Source organism: Oncorhynchus masou, chromosome 6, assembly GCF_036934945.1.
Source record: "Oncorhynchus masou masou isolate Uvic2021 chromosome 6, UVic_Omas_1.1, whole genome shotgun sequence".
Classification (NCBI taxonomy): domain Eukaryota; kingdom Metazoa; phylum Chordata; class Actinopteri; order Salmoniformes; family Salmonidae; genus Oncorhynchus; species Oncorhynchus masou.
In genome coordinates this window covers 67,938,807-67,955,861 of record NC_088217.1, presented here as the reverse complement: position 1 = coordinate 67,955,861, position 17,055 = coordinate 67,938,807, and the positions used below count along the sequence as shown (strand labels likewise).

The 17,055-nt window shown below is 42.2% G+C and overlaps 1 protein-coding gene across 1 annotated transcript; it reads right to left on the bottom strand.

Moving 5' to 3' along the window:
• Positions 1-11,069: 11,069 nt before the first annotated feature.
• LOC135542488 (leucine-rich repeat-containing protein 58-like) lies at positions 11,070-17,053 on the bottom strand. Its single transcript, XM_064969481.1, has 4 exons — positions 16,411-17,053; positions 14,622-14,750; positions 14,178-14,455; positions 11,070-13,952 (listed from the first exon to the last, which is right to left on the bottom strand). The coding sequence occupies exons 1-4, from the start codon at positions 16,863-16,865 to the stop codon at positions 13,759-13,761; spliced, it is 1,056 nt and encodes a 351-aa protein (XP_064825553.1). The 5' UTR covers positions 16,866-17,053; the 3' UTR covers positions 11,070-13,758.
• Positions 17,054-17,055: the final 2 nt, after the last annotated feature.

Here is a 17,055-nt window from a genome sequence, read left to right as displayed (position 1 = left end):
GAGCTGTGAGGGGAACGGCACCGCAGTACCTCCAGGCTCTGATCAGGCCCTACACCCAAGCAAGGGCACTGCGTTCATCCACCTCTGGCCTGCTCGCCTCCCTACCACTGAGGAAGTACAGTTCCCGCTCAGCCCAGTCAAAACTGTTCGCTGCTCTGGCCCCCAATGGTGGAACAAACTCCCTCACGACGCCAGGACAGCGGAGTCAATCACCACCTTCCGGAGACACCTGAAACCCCACCTCTTCAAGGAATACCTAGGATAGGATAAGTAATCCTTCTCACCCCCCCCCCTTAATGATTTAGATGCACTATTGTAAAGTGGCTGTTCCACTGGATGTCAGAAGGTGAATTCACCAATTTGTAAGTCGCTCTGGATAAGAGCGTCTGCTAAATGACTTAAATGTAAATGTAAATGTATTGTGGGCACCATTTGTCACCATTATAGTGTAATGAATGAATTGGTTAGTGTTGTGTAGTGGCTTTGCCCCAACAAGATTCACATGCTAAAAATGCCACTGGATTGGACTAAATTGTTTTGGGTATCTTCAAGTTTGTTTTCAGCGTATTAAACAAAGCATTAGAGCCGTATTGATTTGATGGTGTTTAAGTTAAAATGGTGCTGGAATAGCGAAGGCAGTGCTCCTGTTATCTTTGTGCTGAGTTGCAGTAACTCTGTGGTTCTAAATCTGTAGATGGTTCATAAAGTGTCAAACATGAACTTGCTTGACCATGCTGCAGGTGATGTAACTGTTTGTTACATGGAATATTTGCTTCGTGGTCTTCATAGGACAGATGTTGCTCTCCGGTTTCTGGATAAAACAAATGTATGTGTGTCGTTGAATATGTTCTGCCTGTACTGTGTGACAGTTGTCTTTTTTGTTGTCCGGTCTTTATTGTACACCACGGTGGCATGTGAATAAACGGGTTACAGAGAAAACAATGCAATTATCACAACATCGGTTGCGATATGGCTCTTTCACTGGCTTGGTTGATCTTCCTCAGTGATTATACCCACACGCCGCTGCTGTAAAGGTGCAACCAGGTAGTCTACACGAAGGATGAAGACATGAAGGATGATGCTTCACCAGTGGAATGATGTGGCTGTACTACATCATTATTTAAATACCGTGTAGTCGGAATTATAATCCAGAAGTTAACTGTGTAGTTTATTTCCCTCGCCTTGATTTATTCATTCGACCATTCATTGTCCATTCTGGTGTGAGTAGACCCTGAATTACTTTAGGTAAGCTTAGTGTCCTTATGAGTTACAGGCAGACTGATGGGTTTCCTCTGTGTGTCCTCTTCAAGTGTGTCAGATGCGGGACACATTAAAGTTGAATGGGAAATCCTAAGGGAGAGAAATGTTCCTATTGTTATGATACGATTTATAATTGGCATGGGACACAGGCTAGACCATTTATGGTGGCATTGTTGGCAAACACTTGGACAACAGGATCATTTAAACTAGAAAAATCATTTGATTTAGATGCGTGATTTTATTTAGTTTTTACAATGTGTAATAGGCCCAATGAAAACAATTGTATACATTCCCACTGACCAATAAATCAATTGGATCTAAGATTCAAGTGCTGTAAACTCATAACCCACAGCAGCAGTAGGCTATATTTATGTCTGTCTCTAAGCCTTTTGAATGGTTCTTGGCGATGATAATTCAGCACAAAAAGTCTGCATCCATAATGGAAGCGTTCAGGGTGAAGTAATGGATGTAGCTGTTGCCCTCATCAACACAGTGCCTCCAGCTACAGTCAACACATCTCTCTTTATATTCCCACCGCCAAAAAACAAAAACAAAAAAGTTCAGAACGACACACTCCTCTCTCACCCAACTTTAGCTAAATGTGTTGAAAAGCTAATGGCTAATTGCTAAGCTCTGGTCACAATGACACATTTTTTAAATAAAATTCATGGTATTCCATCAAGCAAAACACTTGAGGGAATGAATATGTTTTTTTTAATGTTCAGGACATGACTAATGGGATATTTTTTAAATCTAAAATGTATTTTCCTGCAATATCACATGTATATTTATATTTGATTGTTTTATGATGGTTTACTGGTTTATGCATTACACAAAGTAAGCATACTGTGGTTACACACCCCTTCTCCACTGTTCCCACCACGAGTTCAAGTGTTGGAAAACTGTCAATCTTCTCCTGGATACAAATGGATAGATACATGGAAACTGACCCCTTAACCCAACAAAGAAACATAGGAGTATGGCAGAACATCTAAAACAAAATGGATGGCTCTGCAATGTTCTGTAATGATTTGAACACTTTATTGAAATAGTGTGTCTTAGAGCATCAATCAATCTTCTGTCTCAAAATGTCTCAAAATGCACTGTCCCGTTGAACACTAACATACAGCTGAAGTTGGAAGTTTACATACACCTTAGCCAAATACACCTCAGTTTTTCCACAATTCCTGACATTTCATCCTAGTAGAAGTTCCCTGTTTTAGGTCAGTTAGGATCACCACTTTATTTTAAGAACGTGAAATGTCAGAATAATAGTCTTGATTTCCAAAACTATAGTTTGTTCACAAGAAATGTGTGGAGTGGTTGAAAAATGAGTTTTAATGACTCCAACCTAAGTGTATGTAAACTTCCGACTTCAACTGTATGTTAGTGTTCAACGGGACAGTGCATTTTGAGACAGAAGATTGATTGATGCTCTAAGACACACTATTTCAATAAAGTGTTCAATGAATGGTAGATTTGCTTTATTTTAGTTGTTGGCTTGCCGAGAGACTATCGTGTGGCCAGGTGTTGCAGATGCGTTTGAGTGAGGAGGCTCCTCTGCAAAGTAACTAGATGCTTAGCACCGTGTGTGTAGGCAATTGAGTGGGATTCCTGCTGAGTCATATTATGAAGCCAGGGTAGCAAGGAGTCCCAACTGGGAGTACTGCAAAATCCACAGAGGGATACTCCACCACGAGTTTTATAGCCTAAGGAAATCATGGGTGGGAACCTGCTTTTAAGTGGTGCTGATTAGGCCTACTCTATATCTGCACTTGGGAGGACTGCTTTGAAACCAAACAAGTCATTATACTCATTGCTGCAGTAAAGTCAGGCTGGCTCAGTTTACTCATTATTGTGTTGAAGTGCTTTTAGTCCATTTACAGAGCTCCTGACGCGTAGCCCACTGGGCGCAGACGTCAATTCAACGTCTATTCAACATCATTTCATTGAAATGACGTGGCAACAACGTTGATTCAACCAGTGTGTGCCCAGTGGGAGATGTTGTGTAGCGAAACAACTAGGCTTTACATATACAGGCTTTGGCATTCATGCAGTGGCAGGACCTGAGGAATACTTCCCAGCATGCCATGCAAACTCTTTGTGAGGCTGTTCAATACAGTCAAAAGCTATAGTTGCTACCAGGGGAGGGACATTTTATTATCTTTTTTAATTATTTGTATCCAGTCGGATAAACACTTCAAACAGCCAACCCGACCGCTCGGAGGCGTCTGCCTGGTCCTAATGTGCACCGTTACCCCGTTTTGTATCACAATCCAATTATAAAACTGGGGTGGACAGAAATGCAATTTCAGAATGTGTGTGGGGGGGGGACATGTCCCCAGTGAAAGTTGTGCCCTTGGTTGCTACAGTCCTTTCTACTGCAATGGCTGTGTGCTCCTCTCATTCATTTTTTCCCTCTGTCTGTGTGCATCTTGTCAGTGAATATTAATTATGTATTTTGGGAAAGGCATAACAAAGCACTTTAATGACAGGGTCTTTTCACAGAGTTACACAGCTAATTGACCATTGGCTCATGCACAAGGACAAGAATAAGAACCCTAGTCAACACCAGGTACATTATTTTTCAGGTGCTATGATCTTTTTTTCTCTTGATTGATCCACAAAGACTGGAGGACATATGCTTTAAACATGGCTCTTCTTGACACTGCACGTGGAGATTTTTTTGTTATACAATACGAGGAACCTCCTCTTCTCACAGCCCACAAGAAGATCAAACCATTGACAGTAAAAGGGTCTGGATCTAACAACACATGTTCCAAGGTTGAGCTGCAAATTTACAGTGGTGGTGTCATGACTCATTTACACCACAAGAGGGCATTATTTACTCAGCTTTCCATTCACAGAGGTTCTGAATAGATCATAAAAGAGTAAACGTGATAGGCTACTGCAGTTCTGGGAATTAAAATGTTACTTAGACATGACAGCAATATGGTCCAATTCAAGCGCCTATCAATATATCACAAGTTGTAATCCCTACTTCCTCTGATCTGGCGGACTCACTAAACACATACTGCATTTGTAAATTATGTCTGAGTTTTGGAGTGTGCCCATCTGTCCGTAAAGAAAAAAAAGTCAATCATGCTGTCTGGTTTGCTTAATATAAGGAAATTCATATGCAGTATAGTATTTACATTTTTATTTTGAAGTATGGCAACTGAGTACTTTTTTACACCACTGTACTTAAGTACATTTAAAACCATATACTTTTACTCAAGTAGTATTTTACTGGGTGACTTGTACTTTTACTTGAGTCATTTTTTATTAAGGTACAGTATCTTTACTTTTACTCAATTATGACAATTGAGTACTTTTTCCACCACTGATTTTACACATGAAGTTTAAAATGTCACGTACAACATGTCCCACCCACTGCAGTCAGCACGTTCCCGTAGCTGCAGTTCTGCACGTTCGTAGTGCTGTCTTATCCATAGAAACATAGATAATGGAGAGAAGATGACCTCAGGTATCTTTATGAGCCATACCATCTTCAACTATCTTCCCACGCAGCTGCCTCCCAGTTGAACACCACTGAAAAAAGTGCCCAGGTAGATGTACCGTACTTCAGTCCAGACACAAATGTGCCAGTATTTGCAATGTATAATTGAAGCAATTCAACTCCATAATGAGATAACACTTTCCTGATATCAGAATTCTACAGTTACAGGAATTGATTAACATTAATGGTGAGAAACTTCCATGGATGGTTTTACAAAAGAAGCAAGGTGTTATTTTCTTTTTCTTTTTTTAATTATTATCTCACAATAATTATCCAGACCATGTACAGCAAGCATTATATCCAAATTACAATAGAAATCCTATACAATTGCCTGTGGACTTCCCTTTGCCACCTGAGTCTTCTATCCTCACCCCTTTAAATTGGAAGACACATTATTTCACTCACCTATATCTCAATATAGACGTGTCATCATACAACTGGCACTGCCACTTCAGATCTGTAGGGGTGAAGAATGCAAGCCAGGCACAGGGAAATGCGGGATTTTTGCAAGCGCATTCAGAGCAATCTGTTTATCTGTAGGATTACTTTAATATCTAATTAAAAGCCGTTTAAGAACACGTTAAAGGGATGGCCATGGTACAAGATTAGGAATGCTTCATTTTTTGTTGCCATTTTACATGTTCATCAACAATATGGAAGTTGAAGTCGGAAGTTAACATACATCTTAGCCGAAGACATTTAAACTCAGTTATTCCACAATTCCTGACATTTAATCCTAGTAAAAATTCCCTGTTTTAGGCTAGTTAGGATCACCACTTTATTTTAAGAATGTGAAATGTCAAAATAATAGTAGAGAGAATGATTTATTTCAGCTTTGATTTCTTTCATCACATTCCCAGTGGGTCAGAAGTTTACATTAGTATTTGGTAGCATTGCCTTTAAATTGTTTAACTTGGGTCACACGTTTCGGGTAGCCTTCCACAAGCTTCGCACAATAAGTTGGGTGAATTCTGGTCCATTCCTCCTGACGGAGCTGGTGTAACTGAGTCAGGTTTGTAGGCCTCCTTGCTTCCACATGCCTTTTTCAGTTCTGCCCACAAATGTTCTATAGGATTGAGGTCAGGGCTTCGTGATGGCCACTCCAATACCTTGACTTTGCTGTCCTTAAGCCATATTACCACAACTTTGGAAGTATGATTGGGGTCATTGTGCATTTGGAAGACCCATTTGCGACCAAGCTTAAACTTCCTGACTGATGTCTTCAGATGTTGCTTCAATATATCCACATAATTTTCTTCCCTCATGAAGCCATCTATTTTGTGAAGTGCACCTGTCCCTCCTGCAGCAAAGCATCCCCACAACATGATGCTGCCACCCATGTGATTCACGGTTGGGATGGTGTTCTTCGGCTTGCAAGCCTCCCCTTTTTTCCTCCAAACATAACGATGGTCATTATGGCCAAACAGTTCTATTTTTGTTTCATCAGACCAGAGGACAGTTCTCCAAAAGTACTATCTTTGTCCCCATGTGCAGTTGCAAACCGTAGTCTGGCTTTTTTATGGCTGTTTTGGAGCAGTGGCTTCTTCGTTGCTGAGCAGCCTTTCAGGTTATGTCAATATAGGACTCATTTTTACTGCGGAAATATATATTTTTGTACCTGTTTCCTCCAGCATCTTCACAGGGTCCTTTGCTCTTGTTCTGGGATTGATTTGCACTTTTCGCACCAAAGTATGTTCATCTCTTGGAGACAGAACACGTCTCCTTCCTGAGGGGTATGACGGCTGCGTGGTCCCATGGTGTTTATACTTGTTTGTACAGATGAACGTGGTACCTTCAGGCATTTGGAAATTTCTCCCAAGCATGAACCAGACAATTACAATTTTTTTCTTTTGAATTTCCCATGATGTCAAGCAAAGAGGCACTGAGTTTAATGGTAGGCCTTGAAATACATTCACAGGTACACCTCCAATTGACTCAAATTATGTCAATTAGCCTATCAGAACCTTCTAAAGCCATGACATCATTTTCTGGAATTTTCCAAGCTGTTTAAAGGCACAGTTAGTGCATGTAAACTTCTGACCCACTGGAATTGTGGTGCAGTGAATTATTAGTAAAATAATCTGTTTGTAAACTATTTTTGGAAAAATGTCTTGTGTCATGCATAAAGTAGATGTCCTAACCGACTTGCCAAAACTATAGTTTCTGTTTGAAAAAAAGAGTTGTAATGACTCCAACCTAAGTGTATGTAAACGTCCAACTTCAACTGTATGTGTCGGTTCTGGAATACAGTCATGTATCCATCACGACTGTTCTGCCGACGTAATCATCCGATGTGGTTTCAACAGGCTTTTCCGTTGCGATGTCGCGAAGACCCATCTGCTCTCCCCAGCCCGCTAGCTTTTTGAACGCCGTGTCTCCCGCTCACCTAGTATCGACTACCGAACGGCTCCCTGACTCACCAATTGCTGCTCATTGGACCATATCATCACTCGGCTACACAGCTGATGCCTGCTGGACAGTTCCAGCACTGTACCTCTTTTTCTTTTTGTCTATCTGTTGGCTCCAGCCTTGAACTCAGGTCCTGTATGTACCTAACTGTGCCCATTCAACGCCATTTACCTGTTGTTGTCTTAGCTCTCCCGATCAACACCGGTGATTGCCTTATGCCTCTCTCTAATGTCAATATGCCTTGTCTACTGCTGTTTCGGTTTGTTTTTATTGTTTTATTTCACTGTAGAGTCCCCAGTCCCGCTCAACATGCCTTTGCCCTTTTGTCCCACCCCCCACGCATGCAGTGACCTCACCTGGCTTAACTGGTGCCCCCAGAGACGCAACCTCTCTCATCATCACTCAATGCCTCGGTTTACATCCACTGTACTCACATCCTACCATACCCTTGTCTGTACACTATGCCCTGGAATCTATTCCACCATGCCCAGAAATATGCTCCTTTTATTCTGTTTCCAACGCACTAGACGCCCAGTTCTTATAGCCTTTAGCCGTACCCTTATCCTACTCCTCCTCTGTTCCTCTGGTGATGTAAAGGTTAACCCAGGCCTTGTAGCCCGAGTACTACACCTATTCCCCAGGCGCTCTCATTTGTTGACTTCTGTAACCGTAAAAGCCTTGGTTTCATGCATGTTAACATCAGAAGCCTCCTCCATAAGTTTGTTTTATTCACTGCTTTAGCACACTCCGCCAACCCTGATGTCCTAGCCGTGTCTGAATCCTGGCTTAGGAAGCCCACCAAAAATTCTGAAATTTCCATCCCCCAACATTTTCCGTCAAGATAGCACTGCCAAAGGGGGCGAAGATGCAATCTACTGCAGAGATAGCCTGCAGAGTTCTCTCATACTATCCAGGTCTGTGCCCAAACTGTTTGAGCTTATACTTTTAAAATCCACCTCTCCAGAAATAAGTCTCTCACTGTTGCCACTTGTTATAGACAGCCCTCAGCCCCCAGCTGTGCCCTGGACACCATATGTGAATTGATTGCCCCCCATCTATCTTCAGAGTTCATTCTGTTAGGTGACCTAAACTGGGATATGCTTAACACTCCGGCTGTCCTACAATCTAAGCTAGATGCCCTCAATCTCACACAAATTATCAAGGAACCTACCAGGTACAACCCTAAATCCGTAAACATGGGCGCAATCATAAATATCATCCTGACCAACTTGCCCTCCAAATACACATTTGCTGTCTTCAACCAGGATCTCAGCGATCACTGCCTCATTGCCTGCTTCCGTAATGGGTCCACGGTCAAACGACCACCCCTCATCCCTGTCAAATGCTCCCTAAAATACTTCAGCGAGCAGGCCTTTCTAATCAAGCTGGCCCGGTATCCTGGAAGGATATTGACCTCATCCCGTCAGTAGAGGATGCCTGGTTGTTCTTTAAAACTGCTTTCCTCACCATCTTAAATAAGCATGCCCCATTCAAAAAATGTAGAACTAAGAGCGGATATAGCCCCTGGTTCACTCCTAACTTGACTGCCCTTGACCAGCACAAAAACATCCTGTGGCGTACTGCATTAGCATCAAATAGCCCTCACGATATGCAGCTTTTCAAGGAAGTCAGGAACCAATATACATAGTCAATTAGGAAGCAAAGGCTAGCTTATTCAAACAGAAATTTGCATCCTGCAGCACTAATTCCAAAAAGTTTTGGGACACTGTAAAGTCCATGGAGAATAAGAGCACCCCCTCCCAGCTGCCCACTGCACTGAGGCTAGGAAACACTGTCACCACCGATAAATTTATGATAATCGAGAATTTCAATAAGCATTGTTCTACGGCTGGCCATGCTTTCCACCTAGCTACCCCTACCCCAGCCAACAGCTCTGCACCCCTGCAGCAACTTGACCAAGCACCCCCTCCCCCCCACACACACACACACTTCTCCTTCTCCCAAATCCTGATAGCTGATGTTCTGAAAGAGCTGCAAAACCTGGATCCCTACAAACAAGCTGGGCTAGAAAATCTGGACCCTATCTTTCTAAAATTATCCGCCGCAATTGTTGCAACCCCTATCATTTGCCTGTTCAACCTCTCTTTCGTATCATCTGAGATCCCTAAAGATTGGAAAGCTGCCGCGGGCATCCCCCTCTTCATAGGCGGAGACACTCTAGACCCAAACTGTTACAGACCAATATCCATCCTGCCCTGCCTTTTTAAAGTCTTCAAAAGCCCAGTTAACAAACAGATCACCAACCATTTCGATTCCCACCATACCTTCTCCGCTATGCAATCTGGTTTCCGAGCTGGTCATGGCTGCACCTCAGCCATGTTCAAGGTCCTAAACAATATCATAACCGCCTTCGATAAAAGACAGTACTGTGCAGCCGTCTTCATCGACCTGGCCAAGGCTTTCGACTCTGTCAATCACTGAATTCTTATGGGCAGACTCAATAGCCTTGGTTTCTCAAATGACTGACTCGCCTGGTTCACCAACTACTTGATAGAGTTCAGTGTGTCAAATCGGAGGGCCTGGTGTCCGGACCTCTGGCAGTCTCTATGGGGGTGCCACAGGATTCAATTCTTGGGCCGACTCTTTTCTCTGTATTTATCAATAATGTTGCTCTTGCTGCTGGTGATTCTCTGATCCACATCTACGCAGACGACACCAATCTGTATACATCTGGACATTCTTTGCAAACTGTGTTAGCAAACCTCCAAACAAGCTTCAATGCCATACAACTCTCCTTCCGTGGCCTCCAACTGCTCTTAAATGCTAGTAAAACTAAATGCATGCTCTTCAACCGATCGCTGCCCGCACCCACCCGCCTGACTAGCATCACTACTCTGGACGGTTCTGACTTAGAATATGTGGACAACTACAAATACCTATGTGTCTGGTTAGACTGTAAACTCTCCTTCCAGACTCACATTAAGCATCTCCAATCCAAAATTAAATCGAGAATTGGCTTCTTATTTCGCAAACAAAGCCTCCTTCACTCATGCTGCCAAACATACCCTCGTCAAACTGACTATCCTACCAATCCTTGACTTCGGTGATGTCATTTACAAAATAGCCTCCAACACTCTACTCAGCAAATTGGATGTAGTCTATCACAGTGTCATCAGTTTTGTCACTAAAGCCTCATATACTATCCACCAATGCAACCTGTATGCTCTCGTTGGCTGGCCCTCCCTACATATCCGTCGCCAAACCCACTGGCTCCAGGTCATCTATAAGTCTTTGCTAGGTACAGCCCCAACTTATCTCAGCTCACTGGTCACCATAGCAACACCCACCGATAGCACGGCCTCCAGCAGGTATTTTCTCTGGTCATCCACAAAGCCAACACCTACTTTGGCCACCTTTCCTTCCAGTTCTCTGCAGGCCAATGACTGGAGCGAATTGCAAAAGTCACTGAAGTTGGAGACTTATATCTTCCTCACTAACTATAAATATCAGCTGTCAGAGCAGCTTACCAATCACTGCACCTGTACACAGCCCATCTGTAAATAGCCAACCCAACTACCTCATCCCCATATAGTTATTTTTTTGCTCTTTTGCACCCCAGTATCTCTACTTGCACATCATCATCTGCACATGCTAAATTCAAATTATTTCGCCACTATGGCCTATTTATTGCCTCTTGAAATCTGCACACACTGTATATAGATTTTTCTGTTGTGTTATTGACTGTACGTTTGTTTATCCCATGTGTAACTCTGTGTTGTTGTTTTTGTCACACTGCTCTGCTTTATCTTGGGCAGGTCGCAGTTGTAAATGAGAACTTGTTCTCAACTGGCCTACCTGGTTAAATAAAGGTGAAATAAAAAAATGTTATAAATAAAAATGTGAAAAAGTAAGTACACTCTTTGGAAAGTGGTCAGTTGTTTATTGTATTTTTTTAACGTATTTGGACACATGGTTATTTGAGCTAAATTGCAACCAAATTAATTGATAAAGGTAACCCAATTTAACAACTCACACACAAAACATTTACTTTGAAATTGTTATGCAATTAAAATAAACAAAAATACAATTTCCTTCTGCAGAAATAATTTGTACCCCCCTGCCTTTACCATCACCTAAAATGGCTAAAATTAGGATCAGGTGCACCCAAACCGGTGACGATGATGAAGAAATCATTAGAGAGTACCTTGGGAGGGGCCAGCCTTCCATAAAAATTAGAAACTTGGTCTGGTTTGGTATTAAACATATGGGTGTGTGGTAACACATCATGCAAAGATCAAAATACCTATCCGAGGCCATCAGAATAAATATTATTCATGTCCTTGAGTCTGGGAGGGGTTACAAATACATTTCCAAGCAATTCAAAGTACATCATTTCACTGTCCGACGGATCATCTAAAAATGGAGAAAATTACAGACCACTGGCAATCTACTTAGGACAGGTCGTCCCACCAATTCAGCCCATGAGCTGACTGAAAGATGCTCATAGAAGTCTCTAAGAACCCCAGGCTAACATCAAGGGATCTACATGCCACTCTTGCCACAATCAATATTGAAGTGCATGAGTCAACTGTCAGAAAGAGACACAAACACAAACTTGGCCTATATGGGTGGTCAGGAAGGAAGAAGCCTCTGCTCTCAAAAAAATAGTATCAAGACAAGACTGACGTTTGACAGACAACACCTGGGTAAAGACCAGGACTACTGGAACAATAAGCTCTGGACAGATGAGTCAACGGTGGAGTTGTTTGGCCGCAATGCCAGACGCCATCTTTGTCGAGAAAGAAACACTGCCTTTTGAACAGAAGAACCTCATACCAACCGTAAAGCATGGAGGCAATGACATTATGGTTTGGGGCTGCCTGAGGGCCAACTTTAACGCAGCCCGGACACAGAAATATAATAAAATGGAACAAAAACAATATCATGAAGTATTACACTTTTATTATCATCATGCTAAATTCTTCACATTGGAATGATTATTGCCACAATTATTGCCCCGGGTATGAACAGCTAGATGCGGCTTTACCATTCGGCCATCAGATTTGCCACCAATGCTCTTTTATAGGACACATCACTGCACTCTTTACTCTTCTGTAAACTGGTCATCTCTGTAAACCTGTCGGAAGACCCACTGGTTGTTTATAAAACCCTCTTAGGCCTCCCTCCCCCCTATCTGAGATATCTACTGCAGCCCTCATCCTCCACATAAAACACCCGTTATACCAGTCATATTCTGTTAAAGGTCCCAGAGCACACACATCCCTGGGTCGCTAGTCTTTTCAGTTCGCTGCAGTTAGCGACTGGAACGAGCTGCAACAAACACTCAAACTGGACAGTTTTATCTCAATCTCTTCATTTAAAGACTCATTCATGGACACTATTACTGACAGTAGTGGCTGCTTTGCGTGATATATTGTCGCCTCTACCTTCTTGCCCTTTGTGCTGTTGTCGGTGCCCAATAATGTTTGTACCCTGTTTTGTGCTGCTACCATGATGTGCTGCTGCCATGTTGTGTTGCTACCATGCTGTGTTGTCATGTGTTGCTGCCATGCTATCTTGTTGTCATAGGCCTCTCTTTATGTAGTGTTGTCTCTCTTGTCGTGATGTGTTTTGTCCTATAATGTTATTTATTTTTTAATCCCAGCCCCCATCCCCGCAGGAGGCCTTTTGCCTTTTGATAGGCCATCATTGTAAATAAGAATATGACTTGCTTAGTTAAATAAAGGTTCAATAACAAATTAATTTAAAAAAACAGCATTATCTTATGTATCCAGTTAACAGAACAGTACTCATGTCAATGATATACTGTATTTATACAATCAACAGATATAATATATAGATATTCATTTCGATTTATTCAAATAAATTATTTAAAATAAAAAAATCAAACGAATGTAAAACATTTCATTCACAGTACAAGCTCTGGATTAGTATCTTTGAGCAAGAGATTCTCACATTAACATACACAACTTTCCCCTTGGTTTGTAACAACACAAATTGTTGTTTTGTGAGATAAGAGAAGGCATTCATGCCTGGTGTGTAAATGCTACAGGGGACAGAGACTACTGTATATTAGGATTACATGTGCGAGCAGCCAAAGTGTCAACAGAAGTATGACGATTAAAGGGTAACTGTTAAGAGAGGTGATTTTTTTTTAAAGAAGCATGGAACACATTCTGCGTTTCTGAATCTATATTGTAAAGAAAATCCATTTTTACATACAATTCATTTATCCCTTCATGTTAACACAGAAACTACAAACTGAGGCTCTACATTAAAATACATTTGATGAGTGCTCCACAACAAAATCAGTCCTCCATAAGCTTCAGTTAGATGTTTAAAACACTACGGCTCGAAAAAAAAAGAAGATAAACTGTGGTTAATTTACTTTACAATCACTCCTTGAGGAATCCTACATCTCATGTTGAATGTGGCACTCTATTGGAAGTGAACAGCTCAGTGTCTGTGTTTATCGTGTATGGCACAGGAGAAGTTGGGTTAGTCAGGTGAGTTGGGAGTCATGGAAACTGTCCATCATCCAGTATGTGTGTCAGTGAACTCGAGGTCCTTTCACGTTCCACTTTCTTCTATCCCAGAAGCACTCTCTGCAGCCTGTTGGCCGACACGCACTTCTCGTCCTCCGACTCAGCGTCGCTCTGCGGGTTGGAGCTGCAGGGAGAGGTGCATTCTGGGGAGCACAGGTAGTGCATGAAGGGTAGCCGATACTTCCCGCAGAAGTCCACAAACTTGATGTGCCTCACACATGAGTCAAAGTACACACCTGAGAGGAAGGAGACAAGTAGCACAACAATATGAGAGCAATACAAATATCTCAAGGTTTGATTTTATTTTCAAAGAGGATTTTTGAACGTTTCATTTGAATTTTTCCTCGAGTTATTGAGGAGGACCAGCCTCCTCTTCCTCCCTGGACGAGCCTCCTCTGATCCACTCACAAATACTAGTACATAAGTATGTAACCTAAACCTGCCACCTCTCCTCCACTTACCGGTACATTTAGGGTTGGGACACTTGCTGGCCAGGTCCAGGTAATGCACCAGGTTTCCAGGCAGGTAATTGGTGTGGTAGGGCAGGTTGCAGGACTTGATGGTCCGTCCGACCAGCTCCAACAGGGAGGGAGGGTCGTAAGTCATGTCCTTGATGAAGCGGACCACCAGGGGGTTGCCGCGGAGACTGAGCTCCTGCAGGTGTACCAGGCTGAGGATCTCCCGCGGTAGGTAGGTGAGTAGGTTGTTATGGAGACTGAGGCAGCGCAGGGAGTAGAGTCTACAAACAGACATATTCAGACATGACAGTGAATCATGGCTTTAGCTCAGCTGGCTAACACAGTCTTATGACACACAGGAGACCCAAGTTAAAAAAGAAAAAAGAACTGTCGGTCAAATTAATAAATTATGTAAAGTCAATGTTTCTCTTATGGGATGGCCCTCACCTGGTGAGTTGGGGGGGTACACTTTGTATCCGGTTGTCACAAAGGACCAAGTATCTGAGACCGCGAAGGCTGGCCAGCTCTGGGGGGATGGAGGTGATGAGGTTCCCACCCAAATAAAGCATCTCCAGACTGCATCAGATCAGAGAAAAAAAATCTGTTTTTCTTCACGCTTGGAATGACAGGGAACATTGCTAAATTAACATACAGATATAGTATCTTAATTTGAAGCAGTTTTCTACAGCATAAAAATAATCCCGCAGCAACAGGAAATTAATTAATTAAATTAATTAAATTATTACGTGGATTATATAATGCACAATGTTCAAAGGTCAAGAATGGCAAAACAGTTGTCTAAATCCAGAAGAAGCATGTTGAAATTCCAGGGATCAAAGATTGGACTGAGTGGTTTGTTTGTTTTTGGAGAACCGCTGTGATAAATTGACACACATACTAAACTCTTGAACACCTCCAGAGCGAACACCTGACAACTTTCTCTGATAAAGCCGACAACAGAAGAAAAAGAGAGGAGATAGAGGGAGAGTTAGTTAAGAATTTAACTCTGATTGTAAAACGTCTTCTCCTTTTAGAAGGAGAGAGAGAGAAAGAGAGAGAGAGAACGAGAGAGAACGAGAAATCCTATGAGAGAAACGTCAAGAGGGGAGGCCTTATGATGCAAAGCACAGCTGCTAATTTAGCCTCAATAAAGACTGAAACTGCTGTATGCTTTTGGGAGGTGTCCAATTGACCTTCTCATCTTATCTTTAGTCTATAACTTATTATCCACTCTGTTCCAAGTCCTAAACCCCCCATTTTCCTCTCTCATGGTGCCAGTCCCCCACTGTGGGCAATATGTCAAATGACCTTGTTTTGTAACATGGCACACAGCCAGCCAGACAGGCTAAGCTACACTGATGAGCTGATACCAAAGATTTGTGTCAATGCAGCACCAAGATGTGGAACCTATCTAGCTGAATACAGCAACAGCATTGATTTTATGCAAATGTATATGCCCGTTATCTTAACCCTCGCCATCTAGTTCCTGAATGCACACCTTCACATTACCGCCGTAGTTGTGGAGTCCCAGGCATTTCATTAAGACAGCAACAGAGCTTATTATTCAAGCCTACTACTACATAATGGCTATTATGGGCATGCTATTATCAGGTAAGGCGCGGGTAGCCGAGCGATTAAGAGTGATGGGCTTGTAAGTGGCAGGCGGCTGGTTCGAATCCCTGACCTATGTGAACAATCTGTCGATGAGTCCTTGAACAAGGCACTCAACCTTAATGGCTCGTATTTTACATTTTTATTTAACGCTTATTTAACTAGGCAAACCAGTTAAGAACAAATGCTTATTTGCAATGACCGCCTACACCCGCCAAACCCAGACGACGCTGGGCCAATTGTGCGCCGCCCTATTGGACTCTCGTTCTGGTTAAGAGTGTATGCTAAATGACTCAAATATATTTGATACGGCCACGTAACCTTGATGTGGCGATTTCTTTATTCACATTTGAGCGTCCCAACGTTACGCTATTAGAAGCAACGAGTGTATAAGCTCAGAAGCTTAAAGCTCATCTAAATTTCAACAACCTCACTTCGTCATGCATAGATGTTGTTGTTTGTTAAAAGTCCCCATTTATATTAAGTGCCTATAAAACCTATGATTGCATGGTCATTAACGTTACATTGGGTACTATGGTGTAAGTAGTTAGTTTCATTGTAACTAATACCGTTAGCCTACATTATTAAAACTCTATTGCCGCTATAAATGTATCAGTAGTCTTACCTGGTAACATTTTCTATCTCTGAGGGGATAGCTTTGAGTCTATTACCCCCAAGAGACAGATATTTTAATCGCTGGAGTTTTAGAAACTGAATGGGCATCTCTTCAAATATATTCCCACTGAAGTTCAATGTGTCTATCTGCATGGACCCAAATTCCTTTGGGAACGAGAATTCGTTCAAACGGTTGTTCTTGGCTATGAGTGTTTTGAGGTTTGACAAACGTTGAATGTCCTCACAGAGAACCGTTAATCCATTGTTGCTTATATCCAGAACTTCCAAATTGGAGAATAGACATACCGAAGCGGGAAACACAATCAGTCGGTTGTTATACAGGTAGAGTTGTTGGGTCACTCTCCTCCGTTCGTCACCGACAGTGTCCAAATTTAAACTCTCCAGATTCAGATGGGACATGTCCAAAATGCAACCCCCCTGATCAACTGTTGCAAACAGCTCCATATTCAATACCAATTGCTATCCAGCGAGTTCAAAAATATGAATGAATTAAGTGTTATTTTTTACAAAGTATAAGCTCTTTCAGCACTGGTTAAGACCGTATAAAGCCTCTCTACGCATTCTGCTAATCTGCAAATAAATGTCCATTAAATACAGACCGCAGTCACACCACGGACCGTACACGCACAGCTGT

Excerpts from the sequence above, each read along its gene's own strand:
- LOC135542488 (XM_064969481.1), bottom strand. The coding sequence starts at position 16,865 with ATGGAGCTGTTTGCAACAGTTGATCAGGGGGGTTGCATTTTGGACATG. Across the intron at positions 14,456-14,621 it reads GTACCCCCCCAACTCACCAG|ACTCTACTCCCTGCGCTGCC; the intron begins GTGAGGGCCATC and ends GTCTGTTTGTAG. Across the intron at positions 13,953-14,177 it reads TCCCAACCCTAAATGTACCG|GTGTGTACTTTGACTCATGT; the intron begins GTAAGTGGAGGA and ends CCTTCCTCTCAG.